The 26,719-nt window shown below is 51.4% G+C and overlaps 1 protein-coding gene across 1 annotated transcript; it reads left to right on the top strand.

Annotated features, from left to right (window-relative positions):
• Positions 1-1,193: 1,193 nt before the first annotated feature.
• ITPRIP (inositol 1,4,5-trisphosphate receptor interacting protein) lies at positions 1,194-25,125 on the top strand. The gene is made up of 2 exons (XM_049790871.1): positions 1,194-1,216; positions 23,343-25,125. The coding sequence occupies exon 2, from the start codon at positions 23,356-23,358 to the stop codon at positions 25,012-25,014; it is 1,659 nt and encodes a 552-aa protein (XP_049646828.1). The 5' UTR covers positions 1,194-1,216; positions 23,343-23,355; the 3' UTR covers positions 25,015-25,125.
• The last annotated feature ends 1,594 nt before the right edge of the window (positions 25,126-26,719 follow it).

The following is a 26,719-nucleotide window of genomic DNA, read 5'->3' as shown; positions in this document are numbered from 1 at the left end:
GTTGGAACCTGCTTAAAATACATGACCCTCAGGATGACAACCCGGATACTGAGCACAGTCCTCGGCATCCAGCAGGCCTTACCTGGAACCCTTTCCCCTGAGACTACAAGGTCCAGGACTGCTGGTTTGTCCCTCCTAGGCTCCCAGGAATGTCCCCCAAATGCTTTGGGGAGATTGGGTTACTGAGTAGTATCCTCCGTCGCCCAGCCCATCAGCCTCAGACATTTTGGAGACCCATATAGCCCTTCTATTACAGTTTCTCCAAAGCACCTCATTTCCCACCAACACTCCCCGCCAAACCCAAAACGTTGTCATAACTGTCGCCAATGCAAAGAAAAGACCTATGAGTAGTGGCAGAAACTTCAAAAAGGAAAATACTAGGGCCAAGATGGGGGTGAGAGAGTATAGGGCCAGTAGTGGTCTATTTTTAGAACACTTTCTGTTGCCTGTTTATCTTTCCGACTCTGCCTCACGTCTGCCAAGCCATTGGTAAAGCCATTTGGCTGCCTTCAAGAGGAAAGGCAGAGAAGGTAATCGAAGCCCCAACAGCAGCAGAAATAATGACAGCCATTTGGGGACAGTGTACCCTAACCTCCCACCCACCTCGCTGGCTCCCCTAGTGTGGAGTTTATCCAAGGTCCCCTCCACCACCTCTCCTGGCTATGAAATTTGGCCTTGGTCCTGCTGCTATCCCTGCTGCTTCAGTGGCTCACTCCATCCTAGAGATGACACTTCAAGAAGTCAATAGACTTTGGGCATCAAAGCGCCCCCTAAAGGCAGAAGCGCTTAGTTAACTAACACTCTCCTGGACCGCTTTTTAAGGACGTCCATTTGGGGTCTGTGTCCCTTTCCTCCACTTTACCTTCTCTACGGCCCAGATCTTGTCTCTCCGGCCCCCCCTGCAATTCTGTTGTCCCCCCACCTTGGACTTTTTTTGGGCCCAAGGGCAGACCTCTGCGGCTGACTCCGGGCTGGTCCCACTAACTCTCCCGGTCCTCCTTAAGGAGCTTCCGCCAGCGGGCGGAGAGGCGGGTGTTTTGTTCTTATTTGGAGGAAAAAAGTTTCGGTGACATCCAGGAAATGAGCAAGTCCCGGGCCTGGAGCGCCCAGATGGAGCCCAGGAGGCGGGAGTGCAACCCCGACTCTCCCCTCGCGTCTCCCTAATTCATTGTTCGTCCAGACGGTTCCAGCGATCCGGGGACCGCCGCTGGCAAACGTGAGTCGTGCGCCCCGCTGGTCCTCCCCACGCCCCCTTACATGTTGCAAGGAAAATGGGGGGCGCAATGGGGTCGGGAGGGCCGTGGGGTTCGACGCCCGAGGGGGTGCTGCTCGGGTTCCACCCGCTCCCCACGCCCGCGCCGTGTTTGGGTGCATTGTCCCCGGGGTCCCCGCGTGGCCGGCAGATCCGCTTAGGGGCGCATGAGGCCTGGGCCTGAAGAGCCTGGGCGCCCGCGGTGGTCCCATTTTGTGGGGGTGCCCCGATGGTCCGTTATTTAGACGGTTGGAGCACAAGGCCGGGGGTTGGGGGGCAAGGATTGGCCGGTTCGCCCCACTCTTGGCCAGCTCCCTTCCCGCCTTCTTTGCCCTCTTGGTAGAAGGAGTGAGGCATGGTTTTTGCCTCGCTGTAAGATAGTGAGCTCGGAAGTTGCTGGGGTTTGGGCATTTGTTCTTTGGGCATTTGTGATTCGTGTAGAACTTTCTCTTGAGACTGCAGCTGGCCCTTCTTTGACTCCTATGCCTGTCCCCCCAATAACAATGGTCCTGGGTACCCAGTTTTCTGATGCCCCAGTGGACTCTCTCTAAAGGCCTGGTCCGGCTTCTCATCCCTTCTGCACCTTCAAAGCAGAAGTGCTGGCAGCCAATCAAGGAAGGAAATATTTTACTGAACTACCCAGCAGGATCACACTTTGTCTTTTGCCTCCTGTGTGTGGTAGGGTGCTAAAAGTGAAAAGACCATCTTCTACCTCTCCACCTCCTCCCCAATACAGCTATACCAAATCCTAGTGGAGCACACGATTCTCAACCCTGGCTTTTTGATGTCTCAGTCTAGTTTCAGAAGCATGTTCTAGTTTTTGTTCCCCTTTTGGATTTGAGGTCCGGCCCTTCCTTTTTACAAACCAGTTCGACCTCAGGAGAGGCTGCCAGATAAAAAAAAAAATACCTTTCTCTGAAGGTTTGCAGTGAAACTGGTCCATCACCTCCTTGTTCTGAACACAATAGCTGCGTGCCTAAGTGGCTCTCCAGGTTTGCAGATTCTGAGAGCTGTAGATGCTTGTCTGCCTGCTGCTGCTCAGTCCTCATAGTTTCCACTTGTGGGTAACCATGAAGCGGCTGAACTGCCTGCTGCCAGGGTAGATGGGAAGCCTTTGTGTTCAAGGACCAGCCTCCAGCTCATTCATGTTCAAAGATGATGCAGTTTCAAAGCTCTGGCTTTCAGGGAAATAAAACATCTGAACTTTTAGCCTGATGCTCTGGTACCAGAAGTTGTTTTCTTACTAGTAGTGGCTCCCTGTTCCAGCAGAACCCTTGAAGAAACAAAAGGGTTGGAGTATGTGGAGAAGGAGGAATGTCTGTAGATTGCTGAGGTTCCGGAACTGACCTACTGCCCCCTTTTAGGGAGAAAAAATTCCTGCTTTCCTCCTGGAACTCTGCCTTCTTAATGTAAACTAATTGAAAGTGTCCCCAATGACACCTAAGGCTACTACTGTCTCCTGGATGGGCCCAACATGGTAGAGGAATGATACCCATTTGGAGTATTACCTGCTTTAGCGATTCTCCCAGCAGAATTGCACCTGAGAAAGTATTATTTAGGTTTGTAGTTTCACTTCTTGGACACTCCTGAATTCAGCAAAAAGGAATAATTGGCTAGGGGGTTGTATGTGGTGAAGAGGGAATACACAAGTGAGTTGAGTCTCAGTCCCCCACCCCTTTATTTTTCTTGGCTGAGCGAAGAGAATGAGGACCTCCAAAGAGAGGGGAAGGATGCAAAGTATCTCAGCAGTGAGGGAGGCAGCCAGGGGACACACCATTGCCTTGGGGCGGACAGGTCACCTCCAGGATACCATCAGGAACCTCTAGCACTGTCACTAGAAAAGGAATGTTGTTAAGGCTCCTGTAAGGCCTCCCTGGGCCATAAAGGTTGGAAACCATCTACTCAGGTTCAGTCAGGGGCAAGCCCACTGTTCCACCCTGACAGAGGTTTCCTCAGAGTCCCAGGCATGGTGGCTTCTTGTGGAAGCATCTGAAGGACTTGAAGAGGAGTGGTATTTTAGAGAAATGGCCTGAAACAAATTCTCCAGAGTCCTGAGGATCTGAGAACCAGGCTTGTATTTATCATTGAGACAAGACTGGTAGAAGACCTAGGTTCTAACCCAATTACCATTCGTTCCCAGAGCAACCCCTGATGAGAGAGCTGGGAGTAGCCCCTGAGGAGATTCCAAAACAAAAAATCAGTCAGTAACTGGGCTGAGGCTCTCTAAAAGGTCTTGCTGAGGAGACTAGAGCTTTGAGAATGTGGACAGCTGCTAATAATAGTCCCCAGGGCTGCTGAGTGCTTGTTCCCCCCTTGCATGAATTAGAATAAGGTGCTGAATTTGGATGACATGATCACTCAACAGCAGTATGGCAGTGTGGTGCCCTGGAAAAAAGAAGCCTTATCTGGGTGTACTGTCAAGGCACATAACCGAGCAAATGGCAGGTGGACATCCTTATTCTCCCTACCTCCCAGCCAGGTGCCTTTGAGCAGTGAGTGCCCACTTGTCCACAGCAGCCCAGACCACCAGCTTTTATTGAAGGTTTCACCTTTGTCAGACATTTCTCTCTAACACCATGTTGCCAGCATTAACTCTGTTTAATCTTCCCAATAATCCATAAGGTTATTATTATCCACATCTTACACATTCAGGAGCCTGGAGGTGGAGTCCCCATCATTGAGCCCTCTGAGAAACAGAAGCAGGTTAACTTTTTTTTGTTTGTTTTTTGTTTGTTTGTTTTGTTTGTTTTTTGTTTGTTTGGGGCCATACCCGACATTGCTCAGGGATTGCTCAGACTCCTGGCTGTCTGCTCAGAAATAGCTCCTGGCAGGCACGGGGGACCATATGGGATTCGAACCAACCACCTTTGGTCCTGGATTGGCTGCTTGCAAGGCGTTTGCTGTGCTATATTTCCAGGCCCAGCAGGTTAACTCTTAAAGCTCCTTTTGGGGGGACCTTGTGGGAAAGAGGCAAGAGTAGATGCCTTTGTCTTTTTCTGTTCAAGAAAAAGGTAGCGGCTTGCAGCTTAAGACAGAAGAGTTGGGAAATATCATCTGATGGCAGAAAGGCAGGGAGAGAAAGAAGCAAGGCAGCTAGGATAGCTGATGGGGAGCTGGATCTAAGCAGTGAACTGCTTTCATTCTTATTCACTCACTAGCTTGACTAGATGGTTGTAAGGTGGCAAATCCAGTTTGAGGCCTGGTAAGGTGGTGATGACTAAGTGGGTGTGGTGCAGAAGAAAAGGGCCTATGCTCTGTGCTGCCCCTGGCAGAGGCAGAGAACACCCCCAGGTCTGGAACAAGGGTGAGAGTGTCCAAACAGGCTTCCCAGCCTGGCTAGTCCCAGCCCTGCACAGGTCCTGACCACTGCCAACCAGCCCTTCCTGAGCTTCTGTGGGAAGCCTTTCACACAGCCCAGTTCTTCAGCTGCAAATGCCTGATGGGCTCTTTTCCATGCTAGACATTCAACACTTCTTAAGGCAGAGCGGAAAACTCAACACATACTGCTGCTAACAGTATTTTAAACAGAAGACACTTCCCTGCCACTGAGTAAGGCTGTCTCCAGGGAAGGTGGCATTTTTCCAGGAGTAGTAGTTGGGGATGGTAGGTGGTGACCTGTTTACTTTCAGGGATCACCTGTCTTAGAGTTTGGATCACAGCTGTGCCCATTCAGAAAGCCTCTGGTCACTATTTTTAAGAAGGCCTTGGACTTGGGCTACTGGGTGACCACAAAAATCTTTGTGAAGTGGGACTCTAAATCCAAATGCTGATTTATGAATATGTCACAAGTCTTTATGGTCGACACAGACTGGATGATAGTATCTTCCCTGGGTGGGTCCTGGATAAGCCAGAAGGGAAAACAGATAAGGAGGTGATCTGGGCTGGGCACAACTGGAGTCAGAGCAGGTCCAGTTGAATGGGCTCTTTTCATATCCGGGGTCTGCCCAGCCATGGAGCCGCACCTACAGACAGACCGGCACTCCAATGCACATGGCCCTCGGTGTTCATTCTTTTGGTTAGTGCCTCAGAAATAGCATAGCCTTGGTGGAGTTGCTCTCTTTTCTTCTTTATACTTAAGCAATTTTTTATTTTATTTAATCATTTAATCATTATGCTTAATGCTCTATTAGCATTAACTCAAAGCTCCAGGGAAGTGCATTTGTGTAGTTAAATAGATTCTATAAATTATAGGCTTGAAGGGTCGGGCCACAGGGGCCCATCAGGAGAGTGGCCAAACAGCCCACTAGGCCAACAGAGCAGAGGCATGGGTGTTATCAGGAAGGCCTGGAAAGTGGGTGAACGGCTTGGCTTCTGTAACCCTATATAGGCCTGGGGTGCTGCCACCGAAGAGCAGTGTTTCCTGAGCTGCCTAAGCTCTCCTAGCTTGTCCAGTTTGCTTCTTTGGTTTTCAAGGACTCTCTCTACAGTCTCCAATGGCTTATTTTCAGTACCCCATGAGCCCAGGGTGCCCAGAGCCAAGCAGTGTGGCCTGTGTGGGCTTTGAAGCAGTTAAGACTTGATTACCAGCTCTGGTGCTGCATAGTGGGGTGTCCTTTGGGTACATGTGAAGGTCAAGGCCTTCTTCCACACCTGAGTTTCATCTTGGGCTGAATGGGGTGACCCCCCACCTAGGGCATTCCTCAGAGGAATCGATCACTAGGCTAGCCAGTATGAACTCTAGCTGGGATGGCACCATATTTTCTTTTCTCTTCCTCACTGGGTCCCCATGGTCCCTCAATGCCCTCTTCTGGGTAATAGAGAAGGCCACAAGGTCCCTTACAAGCCGCCACCTCACCCCAGTCTCCCCGCAAGTCCAAATGGCAACCCAGAATTTTTCCATGGCTCATGAATGTCTGTTCAGAGGTTAAGGCTGAAAGTCCAACTCAGAAAGGGATGGTCTAGCTGGAGACCTGGCCTGGTACAAACATCTGGGGGCAGAGAAGTGGAAAATGCTTTCCCAGAGAGGAGAGGAAAGGAGAGGACCATTTGGGAGTGACCTGAGGTCAACCAAGTCCCTCCTCAACCTCCTTGGGCCCTGGAGTGTTTCCTATAAAAACCATGGCCCCATATTCACGTGGCCCACCCTGTGACCTCAGCAAATGAAAGCCCCTTGGAGGTGACATCACCGTTGTCCCAGCAACGCCGCCCCCAGATAAACTGGAAGGAGCAAGAGCGACCTCAACTGTCAGACACATGTTGGAGGGGAGGAGCCCAGCCGCACATGCCCAGGTGGGCTCTGAGGGCACTGCTCGTCTAGGGGCTGGGCTGGGGGTTCTCTCAAAGGGGAAAGAACACAGTCTGGCTTAGTTCTCAGATGGAAGCCAGGAACAGAGAGTTTGGCTCCTTCCTGCCCAGGCAGCTTCTATGAACCCAGCTGCCCTCAAGAACCTGCATCTAGAGCTGGAGAGATAGTACAGGAGGTTTGCCTTGCACACAGAAGGACAGTGGTTCAAATCCCGGCATCCCATATGGTCCCCCAAGCCTGCCAGGAGCGATTTCTGAGCATAGAGCCAGGAGTGACCCCTGAGTGCTGCCAGTGTGACCCAAAAACCAAAAAAAAAAAAACAAAAAACCTGCATCTAGGGGAGGGGAAGTTGACAGGACAGGAGAACCAGGGTACCCCACAGGCCCTAGGAAAGAGACCTTCCTCATTTGAGGGTGAGCTCAATCTGGAGTGTACCCTAAGATGCAGGGTATAGCTTTCAGACAGAGAGAGAGGCACAGTGTCCGAATCCACTGCTGAGATTAGAAGCCAGACCTTTAGTCTGACCTCGCCCACTCTTTGTGGCATCACCTTTCTCTCTCCTGGTTCACACAAGAGTTTGGAGGTGCTTGAGATATGCCTGGGATCTGGGGAATGATAACAGAGAGGGGTGTTGGCCCAGGGGTATCTGTGATGTCCGCTTCAAAGGAAAGCTCAGGACAGTGATGTTCACAGATTAGTTCAACCCACTGGACAATTGTGATGTGAAAGATGCTTTAGCTCCTTCCCTTAAGGCAGCTTTTGTCAGGGTGTGAATCCCTGAGCAGGGTTGATCAGCTCCCTGAGAGAGGAGGCTCAGGAAAGGATGCTCCTCACCTAAGGAAAGGGGGTAATTGGGCAGCTGGTTTGAGAATAGGGAGCACCTTGCCTTTGAGCTGGAAGGAGTCTGGTTAAAGCTGTGGCCTGCACAATCAGCAGAACCTCAGGTGCTTGCACAATGCTCCTGCCATCTAGGGTATGTAAACAGAAAGAGCTTCCCTCTTGAAGAACTACTAGGACACAGAATGTGACTGAAAAGCTTAGTATTGTTAGCAGAGATAGTGATTCACACTGTGCTTCTCTTTCCCAATCTGGTTTCCAAAACAAACATCACCTTTTGTTTATAATAGTAAATTCTTTTTTTATGGGGCTGGTGCTGGAGAGATAGTAACTCTGGTAGGGTGTTTGCCTTGCACGCTGCTAGCCCAGGTTCAATCTTTGGCATTCCATAGAGTCGTCCTCACCTCCAATACAACCAGGAGTGATTCCTGAGTGCCTAGCAAGGAATGAACCCCTGAGCACAGCTGGGTGTGGCCCCAAAACAAAACAAACAAACAATAAAAAGAATAGTCTTTAAATGTCAATTGTAGAGGTTCTCAAATAGTACAGTGAGTAAGGCTGTTGGTTGTCTTGCACCTGGCCAACCTGGGTTCACTCCCCAGCACCCTATGTGGTCCCCAGAGCACCATTAAGAGTGATTCTTGAGCCAGTCATGAATCATTGACACCTCTGGGTAAAGCCCCATCTTAGAAACTCTGCGTGAATTATTTCTCTTTCTCATAACAGCACTTCAGGATAAATATTAGTCTGGTTTTGCAGGTGGATGAAAGGTCAGAGGCTGAGCAACTTGCCCGGAGTCACAGACCTAGAAGCAGCAGAAGTAGGGTCCAAAAGTCCCTTTCCTGTGCCTTCCTGAGCCATAGACTCTCTCTGCTACCCCAGACCTTTGCAAGACACTCTGCCCAGTGAATAATATATCCCATGAGATCTGTGACAGGTGAAAGGACATGAGGCCGGCCATCAAGAAGGCCTATCTTTCTTGCTGACTTGCTCTGTGTTATTGGCAGGTAGGGTTTCTGCTTCCCTGTCTGTTTAATGGGAACAGTAAGAATCAATAAGGGCAGCATCAGAAACACTGTGTGAACCTGAGGTGGAATTTCTGAACCCCACATCTCACCCTTGGTGGGTCTCAGATTTGAAGACCCATCAACAACTACCCTCAGGTCTTCTGAGCCATTTCCCTGTAGAGCAGGGCTCTCAAACTTGCGGCCCTCCATACAACATTTTGTGGCCCACGGCCGGCCTTCAAAAATCCCAGTATTCGCGATTATTTGCTTACCAAATAATCGCAATAAAAATCGCATTAGTAAGAAAAAAATCGCATTAAACATTTGCATACCCTGAGCAGTTCCATTCGGGGTATGCAAATGTTTAATGCGATTTTTTGCGATTTTTTTCTTACTAATGCAATTTTTTATTGCGAATATTCGGTAAGCAAATAATAGTGAATACTTTGCGCCTAGCGCAGACGTCATTTCCACTGCTCCTGCCCGCTGTCCCTTGCATTATCGGAGGCCTAAGGTAGAGAAGGGAGAGAAGTTTATTACAGAATTTGATTTTGTCATACCTTCATCATGACTTCATCAAAGCCTGCAGTGAAGAGAAAGATTGATGATGAGCACAGACAATTTCAGGAAAAGTGGGAGACGCAGTATTTCTTTGTTGAGCACAGGGGCATCCCACATGTCTTATTTGCTCATAGAAAGTTGCAGTGCACAAGGAATACAACTTGAAATACCATTATTCAACCAAACATGCTGAGGAATGTGCAAAATATCAAGGAAATGAGAGAGCCAAGCGGGTTGCCAATCTTAAAGCATGTCTAATGAGGCAACAAGATTTCTTCAAGAAAGCAACCAATGTTGCACCAGTCGAAGCTAGTTACATGGTTAGTGAGATGATTGCTAAGGCAGGGAAACCATTCACAGAAGGAGAGTTTGTTAAAAAAAAAAAATGCATGTTACAGGCTGCAAGTATAGTCTGTCCGGAAAAGAAAGGTCAGTTTAGCAAAATCAGCCTTTCTTCCAACACTGTGGCAGAGCACGTTTCTGACATTTCAAGTGACATTTATCATCAACTGTGTGAGAAAGCCAAATGTTTTGATGCATACTCAGTCGCTCTTGACGAGGGCACAGATATAACAGATACTGCGCAGCTCACAATTTATGTCTGTGGTGTTGATTGCAATTTTGAATTGACAGAGGAGCTGCTCACAATAATTCCAATGCATGGCCAGACCACCACTAATGAGATATTTCGGCATCTGTGTGATGCCATTGAGAATGCAGGTTTACCATGGAAGAGGTTTATTGGAATAATCGATGGAGCACCATTGATGACAGGGAGAAAAAATGGACTGGTGGCACTTGTTCAAAAAAAACTTGAAGAGGAGGGTGTAGAGAAGGCCATTGCTCTTCACTGCATTATCCATCAGCAGGCCCTTTGCAGTAACTGCCTGCTGTGTGACAATGTGATGTCTGTTGTCATCATCCAAATGCATCAACCAAATCAGATCCAGGGGCTTAAAGTACAGGAGGTTCCGTGCTTTTTTAGAGGAAATGGAGTCATAATATGGAGATGTGTTCTGTTTCACCGAGGTACGTTGGCTCAGTAGGGGAAATGTCCTGAAAAGATTTTTTGAGTTGAGAGAAGTGAAAGCCTTCATGGAGAAGGATGAGAATGCTGTTTCTGAGTTGAGTGATCACAAATGGCTCATGGACTTAGCTTTTCTTGTTGGCATCACACATAAGCTGAATGTACTAAACAAGATGTTACAAGGCCCGGGGCAGCTTATCAGTGACAACGTGAGAGCATTCTTCACAAAACTTATGGAAATCCCAGCTCTCTCAGACAAACCTTTGCCATTTCCCAGCATGCAAGGAACTTGTGGAATCAGGCATACCATTCAGTGGTGAGAAATACGCTGATGTTATTTTTAAGCTAGAGAAGGAATTTGATCACAGATTTGCAGACTTCAAAAAGCACAGAGCCACTTTGCAAATTTTTGTAGACCCCTTTTCCTTTGATGGGCAAGATGCCTCTCCTGTGCTTCAAATGGAGCTCATTGACCTGCAATGCAACTCTGATCTCAAAGCCAAGTTCAGGGAAATTAGTGGAAAAGCAGACACACATGGGCAATTTTTGAGAGAATTGCCCCCCAGCTTCCCTGAGCTTTCCCGAATGTTCAAGCGCACCATGTGCCTTTTTGGAAGCACATATTTGTGTGAAAAGTTATTCTCCACATTGAACTTCAATAAGTCAAAGTACAGGTCTAGACTTAAGGATGATCATCTTCAAGCCATACTGGGTGTCTCAACTGCTTCCTCTCTAAAGCCAAATGTGGTTCAGATTTGTGAGAAGAAGTGCTGTCAAGTCTCTGGCAGCAAGGAATAGGCAAAAGATGCCATGTTCAGAAGAACTGTTCATGATCTTCACTCAATGTTCTATTCATGTTCAGAAGAAATAATTAAAACTGTTAATAATAACATTTGAGGACTTTTTTTGTGAAATCCCTTATGTGGCCCTGCCTCACCCCGACTTTGCTCCTGCGGCCCCCAGGTAAATTGAGTTTGAGACCCCTGCTGTAGAGGATATAAGCAAGTCTCCCGCCATCCCAACTCCAACCAAAAGGGCAGGCGTTGTCTGTGTTCTAGCCCTGTTTGTTGGTGCAAAACCAGGAGCTCATGACAAATGGTTCTCATGGGAGCCTGTTTCAATAGCCTTCTTAAGAGCAGACAGGGGACCCGCCTGAAGCTCATGAAAAGGTCCTTTGTTTGAAGAGACTTTGTCTGGAATGTCTGTTGAGGCAGCATGCCTGGGCTGGAGGGGAAGGGGCAAGCTGAAGCCCTGCCCTGGGTGCTGCCCAGAATCTCCCATATCTAGGGGTGTTGCTCCTAGAAAGCTCACACCTCCAAGTGGCAGAAGAGTACTTGCTTTCCCATTCTGTCCTCCCCAGAGAACACAGCCCCTTCTTTTGGCCTGAAGAGCATCTCAGAGAACCCAGATCACACTCACTGGCTGGATGACAGGAGTTCCCTAAGATCATGATGATTGACTTTGCTCCGTGCCTCAATTTAACCGCAAGGACCTCCTGCCTTTCCTGAAATAGTGCAGGGATTGCTTTGTGCTTCCTGGATACCAGGTTGCTCAGAAGACAGCACCATGGGAAATGTGTTGGTTTGAAGGGTAGGTCCCAGGTTTGAATCCAAGTTTCAGTGTTAAGTGGCCCAATTGCTCAGTGCCTTTGTTTCCTTGGAATGTCTGCCTCTGGTACCTGGTGAGGTGGAAATATGGAAAATGTGTTGTGCAATGCTTTGGCCTCAAGAAACGTGGTGCCCTGGTTGCTGTTTACCAACCCTGCCCAAGGACTGTTGGGCCATGCCGTTTCTTGTCTGAATTCTCACGAAAGGGAGGTCTCTTCATAGCTTCTCTGCTCCTTCTCTTCCTTAATCTGTGTTGAACCCCAGAACCCTCCATTTATCTCCTGTTTCTACAAGATTTTCTGGCAAGAAGGCAGGGGCCAAGGGGCCCGGCATCTAGAGATGAGATAAATGGATGGTGGGGCTCAGTGCTGGGAGCATTTTCTTGATGGTGAGTCAGGGCACAAAGCAGTGAGGCCTGTGCAGACCTAAACTGTGGTCTGTCTCCAGGGCTATATCTGGAAGGGCTTTGCTCACATTTCCCAAGCACTTGCTGCCACTAGCTTTTGGCTCTTTGACTGCAGGGTTGCCTTCCAGCAAGAAAAACTTACAAGTTATTTTATCCAGGACTCTGCTCCAATTCTGTTGCAGGGAGGGAAAGCAGTGTGTTTCTTGCCAGTCCTGACCCCTCCTATTTATCCACGCACCCATCAACCCATCCACCTAACCCCCTTCCGTCTATCCACACAACTACCCATTTATTCACCCACCCATCCATCCATCCACCCACCCACCCACCCACCCATTTACCTAGTCTCCATTCACCTAGCCATCACCTACCTACCCATCTTTCCAAATCCCCACCCCTCCATTTACCCACCCATTTACTCAGCCACCCATTTACCTATCCCTCCATTCATTTTTTTGCCGGTATTTCTAGTATACCTCTGGACAAGACCAACTCTGCTTCGCTTAGTGCTTAGGAATAGAGGTGTATTAATCAACAGGGTGCCTAAGCTCACTAGTTCTTACCTCTGTGCCCCCTTCTCTATCCTTTTAAAGAAAATTAGGACAGGGAAGAGATAACTTAGCCATGTTTCTGACTTCTGGACTTGCTTAAGGGATATTGATCACATACCCCCTTTCTTTAGAGATAGAGTCTACTCCTTTTTCTCAGAGATGTCCCTAAGATGCACTAAGGAGGATTTAACTAGTTTAAAAGGAATCCTAGAGCTAGAGAAATAGTCTAGCAGATAAGGCCATCTTGAGCACGGCCACCCCCATTTGATTCCTGGAATTGTATATGGTCCCCCGAGTTCCACAAGGCATGAGCCCTGAGCATAGAGTCAGGAGCAAGCCCTGAACAGGGCCAGGTGTGCTCCCCCCACCCACCCACCCAAAGGGAGCTGCAGCCTTCTCACCAACACCAGCAGTGCCAGTCATCATATCCTTGGCCCCCTACAGGGGCCACAAGCAGAAACTGTTGTAGCAGATGATACGCCTGGACACAGTCACAGGCCTTTCGGTTCCTGCTTTGGCCCCTACTATTCTCTAAGTCGTCACAAGTTTGTGACACTGCTGAGTCCAAGAGCTTGGCTACCTGACCTATGTACCTGAACATAGGGACACTTTTATACCAGCTCCGCTCTGGGCAGAAAGCAGCCATGACTTTGTCACTCCATCCCTGTCTGCAAAATGACACAGGCTGTCACATATTGTTTTGCTTTGTGCAGTGTAACTCAACGAGCATGACTGTGCAGCCTTGGGTCATTCGGGGCCATTTTGCTCCCCTTCTGGTTCAGGCTTCTGCCTGCTTGGTGATGAACCCCCAGCCCTGTGCGGAGGTGCTCAAGCAGACTTCAGGCCACACAAACCAGATCTCTGCTGCACTTGAGCACAAGCCAGTAAGCCCACACCACAAGCCCTTAATTCTTTTTTTACAACTGGCTGGGCCTCCCCCTTGCCTTTGTGTCTCTTGCTGTTCCTCTTTATGAAGATAAAAGGGGTTTTAGATCTTTACAAGCCCAGAGCCTGAGGGAGTGTGTGTGTGTGTGTGTGTGTGTGTGTGTGTGTGTGTGTGTGTGTGTGTGTGTGTGTGTGTGTGACAGACAGAGAGAGAGAATGATGTATATGTGTGCCTCTGTGTGTCTAGTTTTTGAGACTGAATGATTGGATGTTTGAATTTGTGAGTGTCTGACTCTATGTTTGAGTGTATGTGAGTATATGCGAGTGTACATCTATGTGTGAGTGTATGTGTATGAATATGTGTGCACTAATGTGAATATGTGAGTGTGATTGTGTGTGTGAAATATGTGAGAATGTGTGTGACTTGCATGCATGCAGAAGCCCCAGGGCCCTTCCTTTCCTCCCCCCACTTCTCTTCCCCAGCACTGTAACAGGTGACTCCCCACCCCACCCCAGGCAGTTTCAGGGACCAGGGTGGAAAAGGGCCTGGGATTTCCGGTGTGGGGCAGTGACCCAATGAGGATGTGAGTAGGCAGCAGTTGGCTTGAGGTGGGAGAGGAACCAGCCTGTGTGTCCCTGGAAAAATCCTCTCTGCAGCCATCCAGGCCACTGAGAACCTCACCACTGGGCCTGGGGTGATCCCAGTCCCTCATGAAAAGGGGCCTGGTCTTGCTGTCTCTTTGTTGTGCTTTGTTGACTGCTTTATAAGTAGTCCTGCCCCCTGGACTGCTGTTTGCAGCCTCTTCCCTCCCCTGCAGGGTCTCTGCCCTCCTTTGGGACCAGAGCTCTAAGCAGGGTGATGGGGGCTGGAGGGAGAAAAAAAGTGTCCCAAGGGGGGCTCCTGTTCCCAGCACCCCACAGGCTTCGGGAAATTTGAGAAGCCCAGTTGAGGCGCCTCCCTCAGGGACCAGCTCCCTGGGGCCTTTCTGTTGTTAACTGGGGCCTGTGGTTTGGAGATTGGCCTGATGTCCCACCCTGTGCTTGCTCGAGTTCCCTCTGAGGAATCCAGGGCTTGTGGTGGGGGTTTGTGGAAGTTTTTTGAAAGCAGTTTTCTGTGGGTTATGACCGAATGGGTAGGTGCCCTCTGCCCTGGGAACGTGCAGTGCTGGGTTCAGGGCCCAGAAACAGGACAATGGATAGGACTCCCGGCCCTGCAGGCAGTGAAGGTTCAATGAGCCCCAGAATGTGACTTCACAGGAGGCTGCTGGACCCCAGTCTTTCAGGCACCTTCTGGTCTGGTTTTTTCCTGCTCCTATGTGGCTGCTCTCCTGGCCTCTCTGTGAGGCAAACAGCTCTGTGAGCCTCAGGGGTGACTTCACAGCTCACCCTCCCCAGTGCTCTGTCTCCCTCAAGAAAGAGGGACCCCTCTTAGGAAAAAGGGAGGCCTGTGGAAGTGGTGTCTGAGATGGGGAGCGTTGTGTACCACTGAGGAGGGGTATAGTTGCTGTGCAGGGATTAAGGGGTTAGGATGAGGACCTCTGCATTGTCTGTATGGGCAGGAGGGCACCTAAGGGTCTCCTGAGTCTGGGTTGGAATCAGCCCATGGGAATCCATGGAGATAGGAACCCTATGGAGTGGGGAGAGAGACCCAGGCGCTGGCCCAGAGTGCTCAGAAGCACCAGCTCAAGCCCCTGCTCCTTCCTGGCTGATTCCCATCCGGCTCCCACCTTGGCAGCATCACCCACTCATCCCAGCTGCCCTCAACTCTCCTTCCACCTCTTTCCCTTTTCTGCTCCTCGAAGGAACCTTGCTGGGATTTAAAGGCACCTGTGTGTCTTGGGATGACTCCACTCTAGAGCCGGAACTGCAAAATCTAAAATGCAAGAGCAGCCCATGCACAGGGGCCTTGTGTGAGGAATAAATCCAGGTGCACTGAGGGGAGGGAGACAGAGTGGTTGTGGACCCTTACTGGGCTGTCTTGGGAACACCACCCCAGTCTCTAGCCCCTCAGGCTGGTCACTGTGGCAACCTCTGCAACCCAGCCCCCTCTATGTCTCCGGCCTGGAACCTGAAGATCCCCAGATGCTGTGTTTTTCCCTGACGTCCTGGGGGTCAGGACCTCTGCCTGTGGCGGAAGGACGCCCTGTCCTTCCTGTCCTTCCTGGGAGATTGATGGCTTCCCTGTCCGCCCTGCCCCGCTGCCCCAAGACCAGGCCCAGCTTCTGTGAATGAGTGGGCAGGAAGGTGCTGGGCTGTCTCCCATGACTAGACGTCCTGGCAGCCTGCTGGAAGCCCCACCTCAGCCTCCAGAGAGTGCTTTTTTTTTTTTAAATAATATTTTATTTAAATATCTTGGTTACAAACATGATTGTGCTTGGGTTTCAGTCATATAAGAGGACACCCCCCATCACCAGTGCAACATTCCCACCACCAATGTCCCAAATATCCCTCCTCTCCACCTTGCCCCCACCTGTACTCTAGACAGGCTTTCTATTTCTCTCATACATTCTCATTGTTAGGATAGTTCACGATGTAGTTATTTCTCTAACTAAACTCATCACTCTTTGTAGTGAGGTTCATGAAGTGGGCCGTAACTTCCAGCCCTTCTCTCTTTTGTCTCTGAAAATTATTGCAAGAATGTCTTTCATTTTTCTTAAAACCCATAGATGAGTGAGACCATCTCTCTCTCTCTCTCTCTCTCTCTCTCTCTCTCTCTCGCTCTCGCTCTTTCTCTCTCTCTCTTTCTCTCTGACTTATTTCACTCAGCATAATAGATTCCATGTACATCCATGTATAGGAAAATTTCATGACTTCATCTCTCCTGATGGCTGCATAATACTCCATTGTGTATATGTTCCACAGTTTCTTTAGCCGTGCTTTGAAGACACAGTGACTGGCAGGGTAGGCGCAAGCATAGATGGTTAGTCCCCCAAGGCAGCTTTCTGCAGGCGCCCTTTGCCTCTTTCCTCCACCTTGTGCCTCAGGTCCAGCTGAGGCCTGCTCACACCATCTGGGGACACCAGTTCTCTAGTCCAGACTCAGGTCCACCAGGTCCTCCTGGGTTTACCTGAGACCCCTTCTTCACTTACAGGGTAAAGTCCCATTTGTGGCAGCCTCCCTCACCCCCAGCCCAATCCCCTGCCTCCCTGGTGCCACTCCTGCACAACTTTGGGAGGTGCTACTAGCCCAGGATGATTCTGGCCCCGCAGCCCAGTGATGCAGGAGTGTCTGGACTGGGCCTGGACAGCTTCAAAATCTCGAGCAAAGGGGGGAGCTGTGCTTGCCTAGTGGAGAGGGAAGAGTGAGGAGGCCCCAGAGAGCTGAAGAAGGTAGGGAGGAGAGAGACTTTAAGGGGCTATGTGGCAGCCCCAGCTCTGGAGTAGCTCACTGACATTTGATTTGGCCCCTATGGTTTGAAAGAGCAATTGGCACTGTAGCATTGAGGTGGGGAAGGTGATGAACCAGATTTCTGGTGGAAGATTGTGCCATTCTGAATACACAGGATGGTCAGGGTGGCGGCGCCTCTTTGGGGAGAGTCTGTGTGAACTCATCTCAGCCAGTCAGCTCCCCAGTGCCAGCAGCAGGCTCAGAGTTTACCCCATTCCCAAAGCTGCCAGCCCCATGTCAGGAAGGTGACATGGAGGAAACAGATTGGAGAATGTGGTGGTGGGAGCCAGGAGGCTGGAGGTTGCACAGTGGTCCAGCCATGTGGGCCCTAGGGTGGGGCCTGGGGGCCCAGAACCTGCCCTTTCTACCTACTTTCTCAATTACCTCTTCCTTCCTCTTTCCTCACTTCCTTTCTTGACACTCTTCTCCTTCCTGAGCCAGTGGTGCAGCTCTTCAGCCCATGGTCCTCTCTCCTGCCCATGTGGGGAGGCAGGTGAAACGAGACCCCATGGTAGATGCCTCCCTATGGTCCATAGCCTGGCCTTTGGTTGCCCACCAGCTCTAAGATCCTCCATAGGGAAAGGGATGGGGACCGTCACAGTGTGGCAGGGAGGGATCCTAGCTGAAGGGCCTGGAACCAGGGAGGTGTTCCAGGGGCCACTCCAGAGGGATCTGTCCAAGACTTCTTGCAGCTGCAGGCTTGTGTGGGGACCAACCTAGGTGACTTAGGTTGGCCAGGGCCGGGGAAGGAGCAGGGGACAGGCTAGAGCCAGGAGCCCTGAATACCAGATGCTGCAGGTGCTGAACTAATGTTCTAAGAAGGGCGGGACAGTTGGAGGACACACAACTCTGAACATCAGCCACAGTAACACTCCCTCCACTACCACTGTTTAGGCCTGGGCTCCCAGCGAGGGCCGCCCACAGCTGATGTCCACCCCACTCCACCCCTTACCCCCAGTCCATGGTGCCTCTGCTGTGGTCCTCGGTTTTCTCATCTGTCAAATGGATGGAGAGAGGAAAGTAGGACAAATCTGAATTCATGATGTCTTGAATGTGTGGCTTTATTTCTCTCAAATGACTGTGGCTCCTTGGCCAGCCCAAAGAAAGTACTGGGTCCAAACTTTTAAACTGCCTAAGTCTCTGTTGATCATGTCTTTCTCAGAGGGCCCAGAAGCTAAGCCACTGGGGGAGGAAGCCAAGGTACCAGGAACCATCCTACCATCACCTGCTCCTTTATCTTGTTCCACAGGAACTTGTCAGCCCCTCCTTTTGACTCTGAGGTGATGCCAGGGCCAGGGCTGGGCTGCTTTTGCTGCTGTAATTAGCAGGGCTAATTGTATCTGACAGGCTGTGTGTGGGGCACACCCCAGACAATCAAACCCCTGGTTGGCTACTGAAACCTACCCTCCTCTCCACACCCTCCTCCCTACTGAAGGCTGCCTGCTCTGAGGGACAAACTCTGGCTCTCAGACTTAAGGGAACATTAGAACCCTCTGGAAGTTTTGCGCAACATGGGGCCTGGAATTTCTGGTCTGCCAGATGCGGACTGCTTATGACCTGGGATTTAGAATGAGTCCCCGGGCACTTTGGAGGTTTGGAAACCACTGGCTGCTGAGAAAGGGAGTCCAGGGCATCCCTAAGACCAAGCGAACCAATCCTGGGCAGGGGTGGTGGGAGGTGAGCAGAAGGGGAGCTGATGAGGGTGTTGATATGGGATGCAGACTCCCCTGTGCACCCAGCAAGCCTCTTTGGAAGGACAGTGAGTAGGGGGAGGCCACGGAGTGGGCCTGAGTCTCAGCTTATGTGGCAGGAAGAATCCAAGTCTTGTGCTGTGGTTGAGTGTCAGTGAAACAGGATCATATCCCACTGCTCGAGGGCCCAGGGGCCCCACACCCAGTCCTCCAACTGACCTGTTAAGAGCTCTGACCTACCCTGAGGAGGCAGTGCTGAGGGGCCAGGCTGAGGGCTCTGGGGACACAGTGAGAACCTTGGGGAAGGAGGGAGAGGCCACTGCAGGGGGGCCGGGGTCTGGGGCCCTGACCAGGCACAGAGTAAGGGCCTGCGCCTATCCTCATCACCCTACCCAGGGCACACAGCCACCTTGTGCTGCCCCATGGCCCTGGCCTTTTGCCAGGCTAAATTTAGCTGGGACCTGTGTGGTCTGCTACACTACTGGTAGGCGGAGAAGAGGAACTCAGCAGGCTTCCTGCCGACTTCCTGGACGCACAGGGACAAAGCCCTCCATGTGACCCGTTTGTTTTCTTTGTGTGAGGTGTTTTTGGGGTGGAGGATCCCCAGTGGTGCTCCGAAGTCGAAAGACCTGATGGCTATGGATTCAGGTACTGTGACGTGTCAGAGGTGCTAGAGCGTCCATGAGAGGCCAGGGTTCGAACTCGGGCCTCCTGTCTGAAGGTGTGTGCTGCAGCCCTTAGAGCATCTGCCTGCATGCCTCACCCAGGCTTATTCTCAAAGCTAGACCCACCAGCTGGAGAGCCCAGGTCATGTGTGCAGCTGCCTTGTAAAACATTGGCAGAGCTGCAGTAGAGGCCTCAAATTCCCATTGGAGAGGGGTGCATGGCACTGTCCTGTCTGGTCCCATTGACCCAAAAGTCACTGCACCTGGGTCCCCTTCCTTCATCCTTCTCTCCATGCTCCCCACCACCCCAGAAGGAGTAGCAGATACCTTGAGCTTGAACCCTCTAAGTGGATGCTGAACCCCCAAACCTGTGCTGAGGGTGACAGCAGTACAGTGATAGCTCGGGGCTCAGGTGTGGGGAGGTGCAGCGTGACCCCGCAGAACTCCAGCCCCACCTGTGGGGTGTGGTGCAGGGTGTTGTAAGTGCGACAGTTCTCAGAACGCAGGAGCATTTTGTGCTTGCGAAGCACTTTGGAGCCTGTGTTCCTCCACAGCCTGGGGCCATGGGCAGGGTTGTTGGCAGGGGAGAAAACAGGTTCATGGAAAAACAGGAAGGTGGCAGGACTGTGGGATGCCCGTTCCTTTCTGGGTGGGCACTTGAGATGGTTCCTCTCTGGGTTGCGGGTCTTCCAGGTACACAGAGGCATCATGTCGCTCTGTTTTCTGGCACTGGCTTCCTCACACTCCTTCCCCATCCAGGTGTAATTCCTCCTGGGTGCTGCCACCGAGGGTGCCTACCCTCTGCCAGCACCTAGGCTGGGGGTTATCTTGGTCCCAATCGCCACACAGGCAGGCTCCTCTGCCCTTCCCATCTCCATTAAAAAAAAAAAAAACCTTGCCCAGGGCACAAGCTGTTTGCCAAGTAGTTAGAGGCACAGTCTGCTTTCAGCTTAACAGGTGTAGGCACAGCTCTTCCCATTTTACAGACACTGAGGCTCAGTGAGGCTCATGCTTGCATCCCTATAGTTGCACATCCTGGCCCATCAACTCTTTCTAGCTCCACTCCATATCCTTAGAGGTAATGGTGCCAAGGCTGGGTGGTTGGGACTGTTCTTATGACTGAACAAGGCAGTCATCCAGCCCTAGCCCCTCACAGACCTCACATCAGGGACCAGGAAGGAGGATTTCCTGGCCACAGGGCTTAGGGCCTGTCATCTTCCCCACAAGGCAGGCAACCTATCCCAAATGCCCTGAACCTTGGGGTTGGGAGCTGCCAACTGACTTGTGTGGACCAGCCCACAGATAGGGGACCCAGAAGGGCCTGAGAATCCCAAGTACTCTCCACACTGGATGCTTCCTAGTGAGTGATTACAATGTCTTTATCTTGAAACTCCCAGTCATAGACATTGCCATCGAGCACCCTGACCAAGCTTTCGATGGATGCCTCTAATGTAGAAACCAGGACTGACCTGTTTCTGCCATTAGCCAGCCAGCTTCTCCCAGACATTTTCCACAACAAACAGCCCAGCCTAACTTCCGCCACTTTCTCCTGGCCTCGGTTCCTCTTCTAGTGAAAGTGCTCAGAGGTTACCTCTGTAGCCTGGGCATGTTTCTTCAGCACAATTGGTTCCACTGCTGCCATGGCACCTGGCTGGCCAGGCCCTGGGTTCCCTCTATTGGATAGACACAGCCTGTAACTGTAACCTGGAGTGACCCTGCAGGTGGATCTCCCTGCTGGGGTGGCAGGCTGACCTTGCAGAGGAGCCCTTCCCTGGTGACAGACACCCAGCCCTTCATGGCAGTGCTGCTGAAAGAGCCAGAACAGGTGGGACTGGAGAGACAGCACAGTAGGGAGGGTGCTTGCCTTGCATGCAGCTTACCTGGGTTCAATTTCTGGCATCCATATGGTCCTCAGAGCACTACAATTAATTCCTGAGTGCAGAGCCAGGAGTGAGCACCACCAATGTGGCCAAAAAAAAAAGTGATTTTTTTTTTTTTTTTTTTTTTTTTTTAGGATGTAAATCCAGGTTGGCACCTGGTATGGGTCTGTAACCCCAGCCTGGAAGCTCTCCTCAGGGTGAGACTTGCCCTGTGAGGTGAGGGTGGGCCCCTATATCTTTTTTGTTAGCCTGTTTGTCCTGCTAACTGGAGCCCTGCTGGCAAGGGGATCAAACAAGTGGTGCAATTAGTAATCATTCCCAGAGCTCCTGGAAGGACATGAGGTGGTGGAATGTCACATTTGCCTTATATTCTAAAAACTCCCAGTCTCTTATTTGTGGAGCATTGCAGTACAGTTTGGGGAGACCATCGATAGGGACTGAGCCAAGACCTGCTTTTCCACCCTCCTGAGAGAGTCTGTATAGTTTGAGTAGCAAGGATTGTGTGTGACTTGTCTTTCCCTTAAAGTTTCTTGAGGCCTGAACATTCATTTGTCCTAGAGGAGCCCAGTGACTCCTTTCCCAGCCAAGAGGCTGGCTTAAAGCTCACAGGCCTACGAGGAAAAGGCTCAGTAGGCTGGAGTACTTGCTTTGTATACAGAATTGTCTCTAGTGCTGCATTGCTATGACCCTCTCTAGCAATGATATGAAAATAATCTGAGCACTTAGGAATGTGGCCCCCAAAGTCAAAATAAAATAAATCCAGTTAGTTGCCTTGAAAGGAAAAGCAGTCACATAGTTATTCTGATTGCTTCCATTAATGTCTTTGGGGAGAGACCAAATGGTCTTTGGGGAGAAAAGATGAAAGTCAGGGTTTGATGCGGAGGTCCCCCTTCCCCTATTAGAAGAGGGTTTATAGGAACTCAAATCTCCCGTACAAAGGTATTCCTTACTCACAGTGGAGTCAGCACCATGTCCCTGTGCCTGCCATGAAGTTTCTCTTGTGTGATTAGAAAGTGGGAGCTCAGGGGGCCGGAGAGATAGCATAGCAGTGTTTGCCTTGCAAGCAGGCCGACCCAGGACCTAAGGTGGTTGGTTCAAATCCCGGCATCCCATATGGTCCCCTGTGCCTGCCAGGAACTATTTCTAAGCAGATAGCCAGGAGTAACCCCTGAGCAGTGCCGAGTGTGGCCCAAAAACCAAAAAGAGAGAGAGAGAGAGAGAGAGAGAGAGAGAGAGAGAGAGAGAGAGAGAGAAAGAAAAAAGAAAAAGAAAGTGGGAGCTCAGGACTCAGAAAGGTGATTAACTGGCCAATAGACACACAGCGACTCCAGGCAGACATGGCTTTGAGGCCATTCCTCATATCTTTAACCTTTAGTCTAATCTTTAGACTGATGCACTGAGAAAAGATGAATTCATCAGAAAGCATTCACGAGGGCTTAGGTGTAGAACCAAGGTATGTCTTATTCAGGATTGTTCTGCTTCTGAGATAAGAAAACAACTCAGTGGCCAGAGCGATAGAACAGCAGGTAGGGCGCTTGCCTTGCACATGCTCGATCTGAGTTCAGTCACTAGCATCCCACATGGCTCCCTGAGCATGCCAGGAAGGCATCCTGAGCAAAGCTAGGAATAGCCCCTGAGCATCGCCAGGTGTAGTTAAAAAGAAAAAAAAAAAAAAAAACTCAACTTGACCTCATCAAAAAGGAAAATTTATTGACTTGAATGACTAAAACAATCCAGAGGTAATGGCTTTAAGCATAATTGGAACCAGTGGATCTACCTTCTTCAATGCTGGCCTCTCCCCATAACCCAGACTCTACTACTTCAGACTTTGAGGTAGCTAGACAGTCACCTGTGCAGGTGTAATTCTGTTCCCAAGACATGTAAGCAAGCCAACATTCTCTCCTGTCTCCCTCTTTCCAGCTGGCCTAGCAGAGTTAATTGCTCATCTGTGAGCAATCACAGTGCAGATCATGGCCTTGTCTGATTGTCTTGTGTCAGGGTATAAGACGCTAGGACCCCCTGATCCCCACCCAGGCCATCAGAACTGAGTAGGGAAGGATGGATGCCCTGGAAAAGTGGAGTGCTACTATGAGAAGAGGGATTCTGAGCAGACAAAAACCTTTGTCTGACACATGGTTGTGCACCAAGATTATGGGCCTTGGGACTTCTAGTGGCAATGAAGCCTGATGAGAATTGCAGGCTGGAGAGGGGGTAGGAGAAAGAACTGCCTAATATTCACTTACATGACAGGACTGAGGTGGGGTTTAGGCAGGGAATGGGCAAGAGGAGACATGGAAGAAGGTCAGTGACCGACCTGCTCTCTCTTTATCTCTGCTCCCAGGAAAGCTCCAGCCATGGCACTGGGACTCTTCCGGGTCTGCCTGGTGGTGGTGACTGCCGTCATCAACCACCCGCTGCTGTTCCCACGGGAAAACACCACAGTGCCCGAGAACGAGGAGGAGATCATCCGCAAGATGCAGGAGCACCAGGAGAAGCTGCAGTTGGAGCAGCTGCGCCTGGAGGAGGAGATGGCCCAGCTAGTGGCTGAGAAGGAGGCGCTAGAGCGGGTGGCGGAGGAGAGCCAGCAGCAGAACAACACCCGCACGGCCTGGGACCTCTGGAGCACCCTCTGCATGATCCTCTTCCTGATGATCGAGGTGTGGCGTCAGGACCACCAGGACACACCCTCCCCCGAATGCCTAGCTGGGGATGAAGATGAGCTGCCCGGCCAAGAGGGCACCCCTCTCCGAGGTCTCACACTCCCCAACAAGAACACTCTGGGCCACTTTTACGAGCACTGCATCCGGGGTGCCACAGCTGATGCTGCCCGCACCCGGGAGTTTGTAGAAGGCTTTGTGGATGACTTGTTGGAAGCACTGAGAAGCCGGTGCAACCGGGACACAGACATGGAGGTGGAGGACTTCATCGGTGTGGACAGCATGTATGAGAACTGGCAGGTGGACAAGCCACTGCTGTGCCACCTCCTGGTACCCTTCACGCCCCCAGAGCCTTACCTCTTCCACCCGAACCTCTGGTGCTCCCACCAGTCAGCACCCCTGGACCGCCAGGGCTACGGGCAAATCAAGGTGGTGCGGACCGATGAGGATGCACTGGGCTGTGTGTGCGGCAAGACCAAGCTGGGGGAGGACATGCTGTGTCTCCTCCACAGCAAGAGCAACGGGCTGCGGCCGGGCAGCGAGGCTGGCGAGCTGCTCTGTGCCCCCAACTCGCCCTACTTGGATGCGCTGCAGGTCATGAAGTGGTTCCAGACAGCCCTCACCAGGGCCTGGCACCGCATCGCCCACAAGTATGATTTTGACCTGGCCTTTGGGCAGCTGGACACACCGGGGTCCCTCAAGATCAAGTTCCGCTCAGGAAAATCCATGCCCTTCAACCTGATCCCGGCCATCCAGTGTGAGTACTCCGACCTGTACTTTGTCTCCCACCTTGCCAGGGAGATGGCTGGAGATGTCCCGGTGTCCAGCACCGACTGGCTCCTGTCCTTTGCCGTGTATGAGCGTCAGTTCCTCAGGATGACATCCAAGGCACTGCCCGAGGGGTCCTGCCACCTCAGCTGCCTGCAAATCGCCTCCTTCCTGCTGTCCAAACAGCGTCGCCTCACCGGCCCCAGCGCTCTCAGCAGCTTCCACCTGAAGACAGCACTTCTGCACCTTCTGCTTGCGCGCCGGCCTGCAGACTGGAAGGCTCAGCAGCTGGATGCGCGCCTGCATGAACTGCTCTGCTTCCTGGAGAAAAGCCTGCTGGAGAAGAAGCTCCTTCACTTCTTCATGGGCAACCGCAAGGTGCCAGCGGCCCTGGGCCTCCCAGAGACCGTGCGCCTGGCTGAGCCCCTCAACCTCTTCTGGCCCTTCGTCCTGCAGCGCAGCCTCTACCGAAAGACCATGGACTCCTTCTATGAGATGCTCAGGAATGCCCCGGCTCTCATCAGCGAGTACTCCCTCCACATCTCTGCAGACCCTGCCACCCCTCCCCCCAAAGCAGGTGTCTTGTGAGCATCCAACATCCAGGGGCCAGGATGCATCCCCTGGTCCCACGTTTTGGTGGGCTCTGCAACAGGCTCTGTGGGTCACTGTGGTTCTGCCTGCTGGGAAAGCCAGGCTGGGAGCAGGAAGAGGCAGAATACCAAGCCAGAAAAAGGTTTCCTGCTTTGGGCCCTGCTGGTAAAGCAGTTGCCCCAAGGACGACACAGATGTTCTGTGAGTTAAAGATGAGGACAGTCGGCGCCAGGGACACCGAGCTCTAGACAGCCCAGTGCTGGTGTGTGCCCTCAACTCCATAGAGCAGCTTCAATTGAACAGAATGGGCTGGAAGCCAGCAGACTAGGAGCAGCCCTGCGGCCCCTTTTCAGTAGACCTCAATCTCCAAAGCACTGTGGACCATGGCTACTGTCTTCCCACACCCACATGCCAGGAACCCCAGTGGCTGCTGCTTTTACATGGTGAACAAAAGGCTGTGGTGGAAGTGTGAGGCCCAGGAGTCGGCATAGGGGTTGCCTATCTGCCATGCACAGAGGGTGCCAATGGCAGGGAAAGGTCCGTGGCTACCTTTGCCTCTATATCATTCACTCAGGGTGCACCCCTTCTCTCTGCCCCTCCCCAAGCTGTGTCCTGTGCACCAAAGATGCTCCAGACCATGCTGGGTACAAGTCTAAGGGGTCTCACTGACCATCTGTGTGGTACGTGGAGGGCCAGTTTTGGGTGCAAGAGCCCACCCGGGAAACAAGATAACACGGGTCTAGGACAAAGGACAGAACCTGGGGCCCTGGGCCTGAGTCTGGCTTCTGAAACCCAGTTCAGAGTTGTAGAGTGAGAAGTCATGCCAGTGTTCCCCTCCCCAACCCCACCCCAGAGCAGGGCGGAACCTAGGAACAGTGGGGCTGCTGGGAGCCCAGCACTAGCCCAGGCAGTGAAGAACCCTGCTTTCTGCTGGCCACACATGGCCAAAGAGCCTGGAGGAGGCTGAAAAATTCCAGGGACAGCAGACAGGGCCCTTGCCTCACCCCAGGATCACCTCAACACTGTTGGGGGTTGTGACCACAGGGCAGAGGGTGGGAGGCAGCAGAGATGCTGGAGACTTCATTAGAGCTGGCCCTTTCTCCAGGTTGGTTGGAAACTGCTCTAATTATATCTTCACTGGCCCTTGTGAGGTACCCCTCTTGGCCTTGCCTCAGTATCCTCTTGCAAAGGGGCCTGAATATAGCCAGAATTCTCATAGTATGGCTGGCCATGTCTGTGTCTCCCCCAGCAGTGTTCTCCCTTCACATCAGAAAATCTGAGAACACTTTTCCTGACAGGGTTCAAGACAGGATCCCAAGGCTTCCTGTGTAAGCTGGGGTCTGGGGAAGTAGCCTGGGATTTGCCCTCTGAGCCCCACCACAGCTACCTGTACTAGCAGAACACCCCCCCTCCTGTCACATCCCCCTCAACTATAGAGTGAATTTCCTTATTTATTACTACCTGTGTTTCCATGGCCTGTCTTCATCCCACTCTTACTGCGCTTTGAGGATACCCCAAGAAGCCAAGAACCACCAGCCCTCAAATCTAAGACCAAACCTGAATTTCCTGAAGCTCCCAGAGTGTCCAGAAGATCAGGGAGGAACATGCCTTCTGACCCCTTATTTCTCCAGAGACACCAGTGGCTCAGCTGAGACTGGGACAGGGGGTTTGTTCCTATACCCAGAGCTGCTTCCAAGCAGAA

This window comes from Suncus etruscus, chromosome 17, assembly GCF_024139225.1.
Source record: "Suncus etruscus isolate mSunEtr1 chromosome 17, mSunEtr1.pri.cur, whole genome shotgun sequence".
NCBI classification, from domain to species: Eukaryota; Metazoa; Chordata; class Mammalia; order Eulipotyphla; family Soricidae; genus Suncus; species Suncus etruscus.
The sequence above is the reverse complement of the archived record's forward strand: the minus strand, read 5'-3'. Positions and strand labels throughout refer to the sequence as shown.

Coding starts and splice junctions, on each gene's coding strand:
- ITPRIP (XM_049790871.1), top strand. CDS start 23,356: ATGGCACTGGGACTCTTCCGGGTCTGCCTGGTGGTGGTGACTGCCGTC.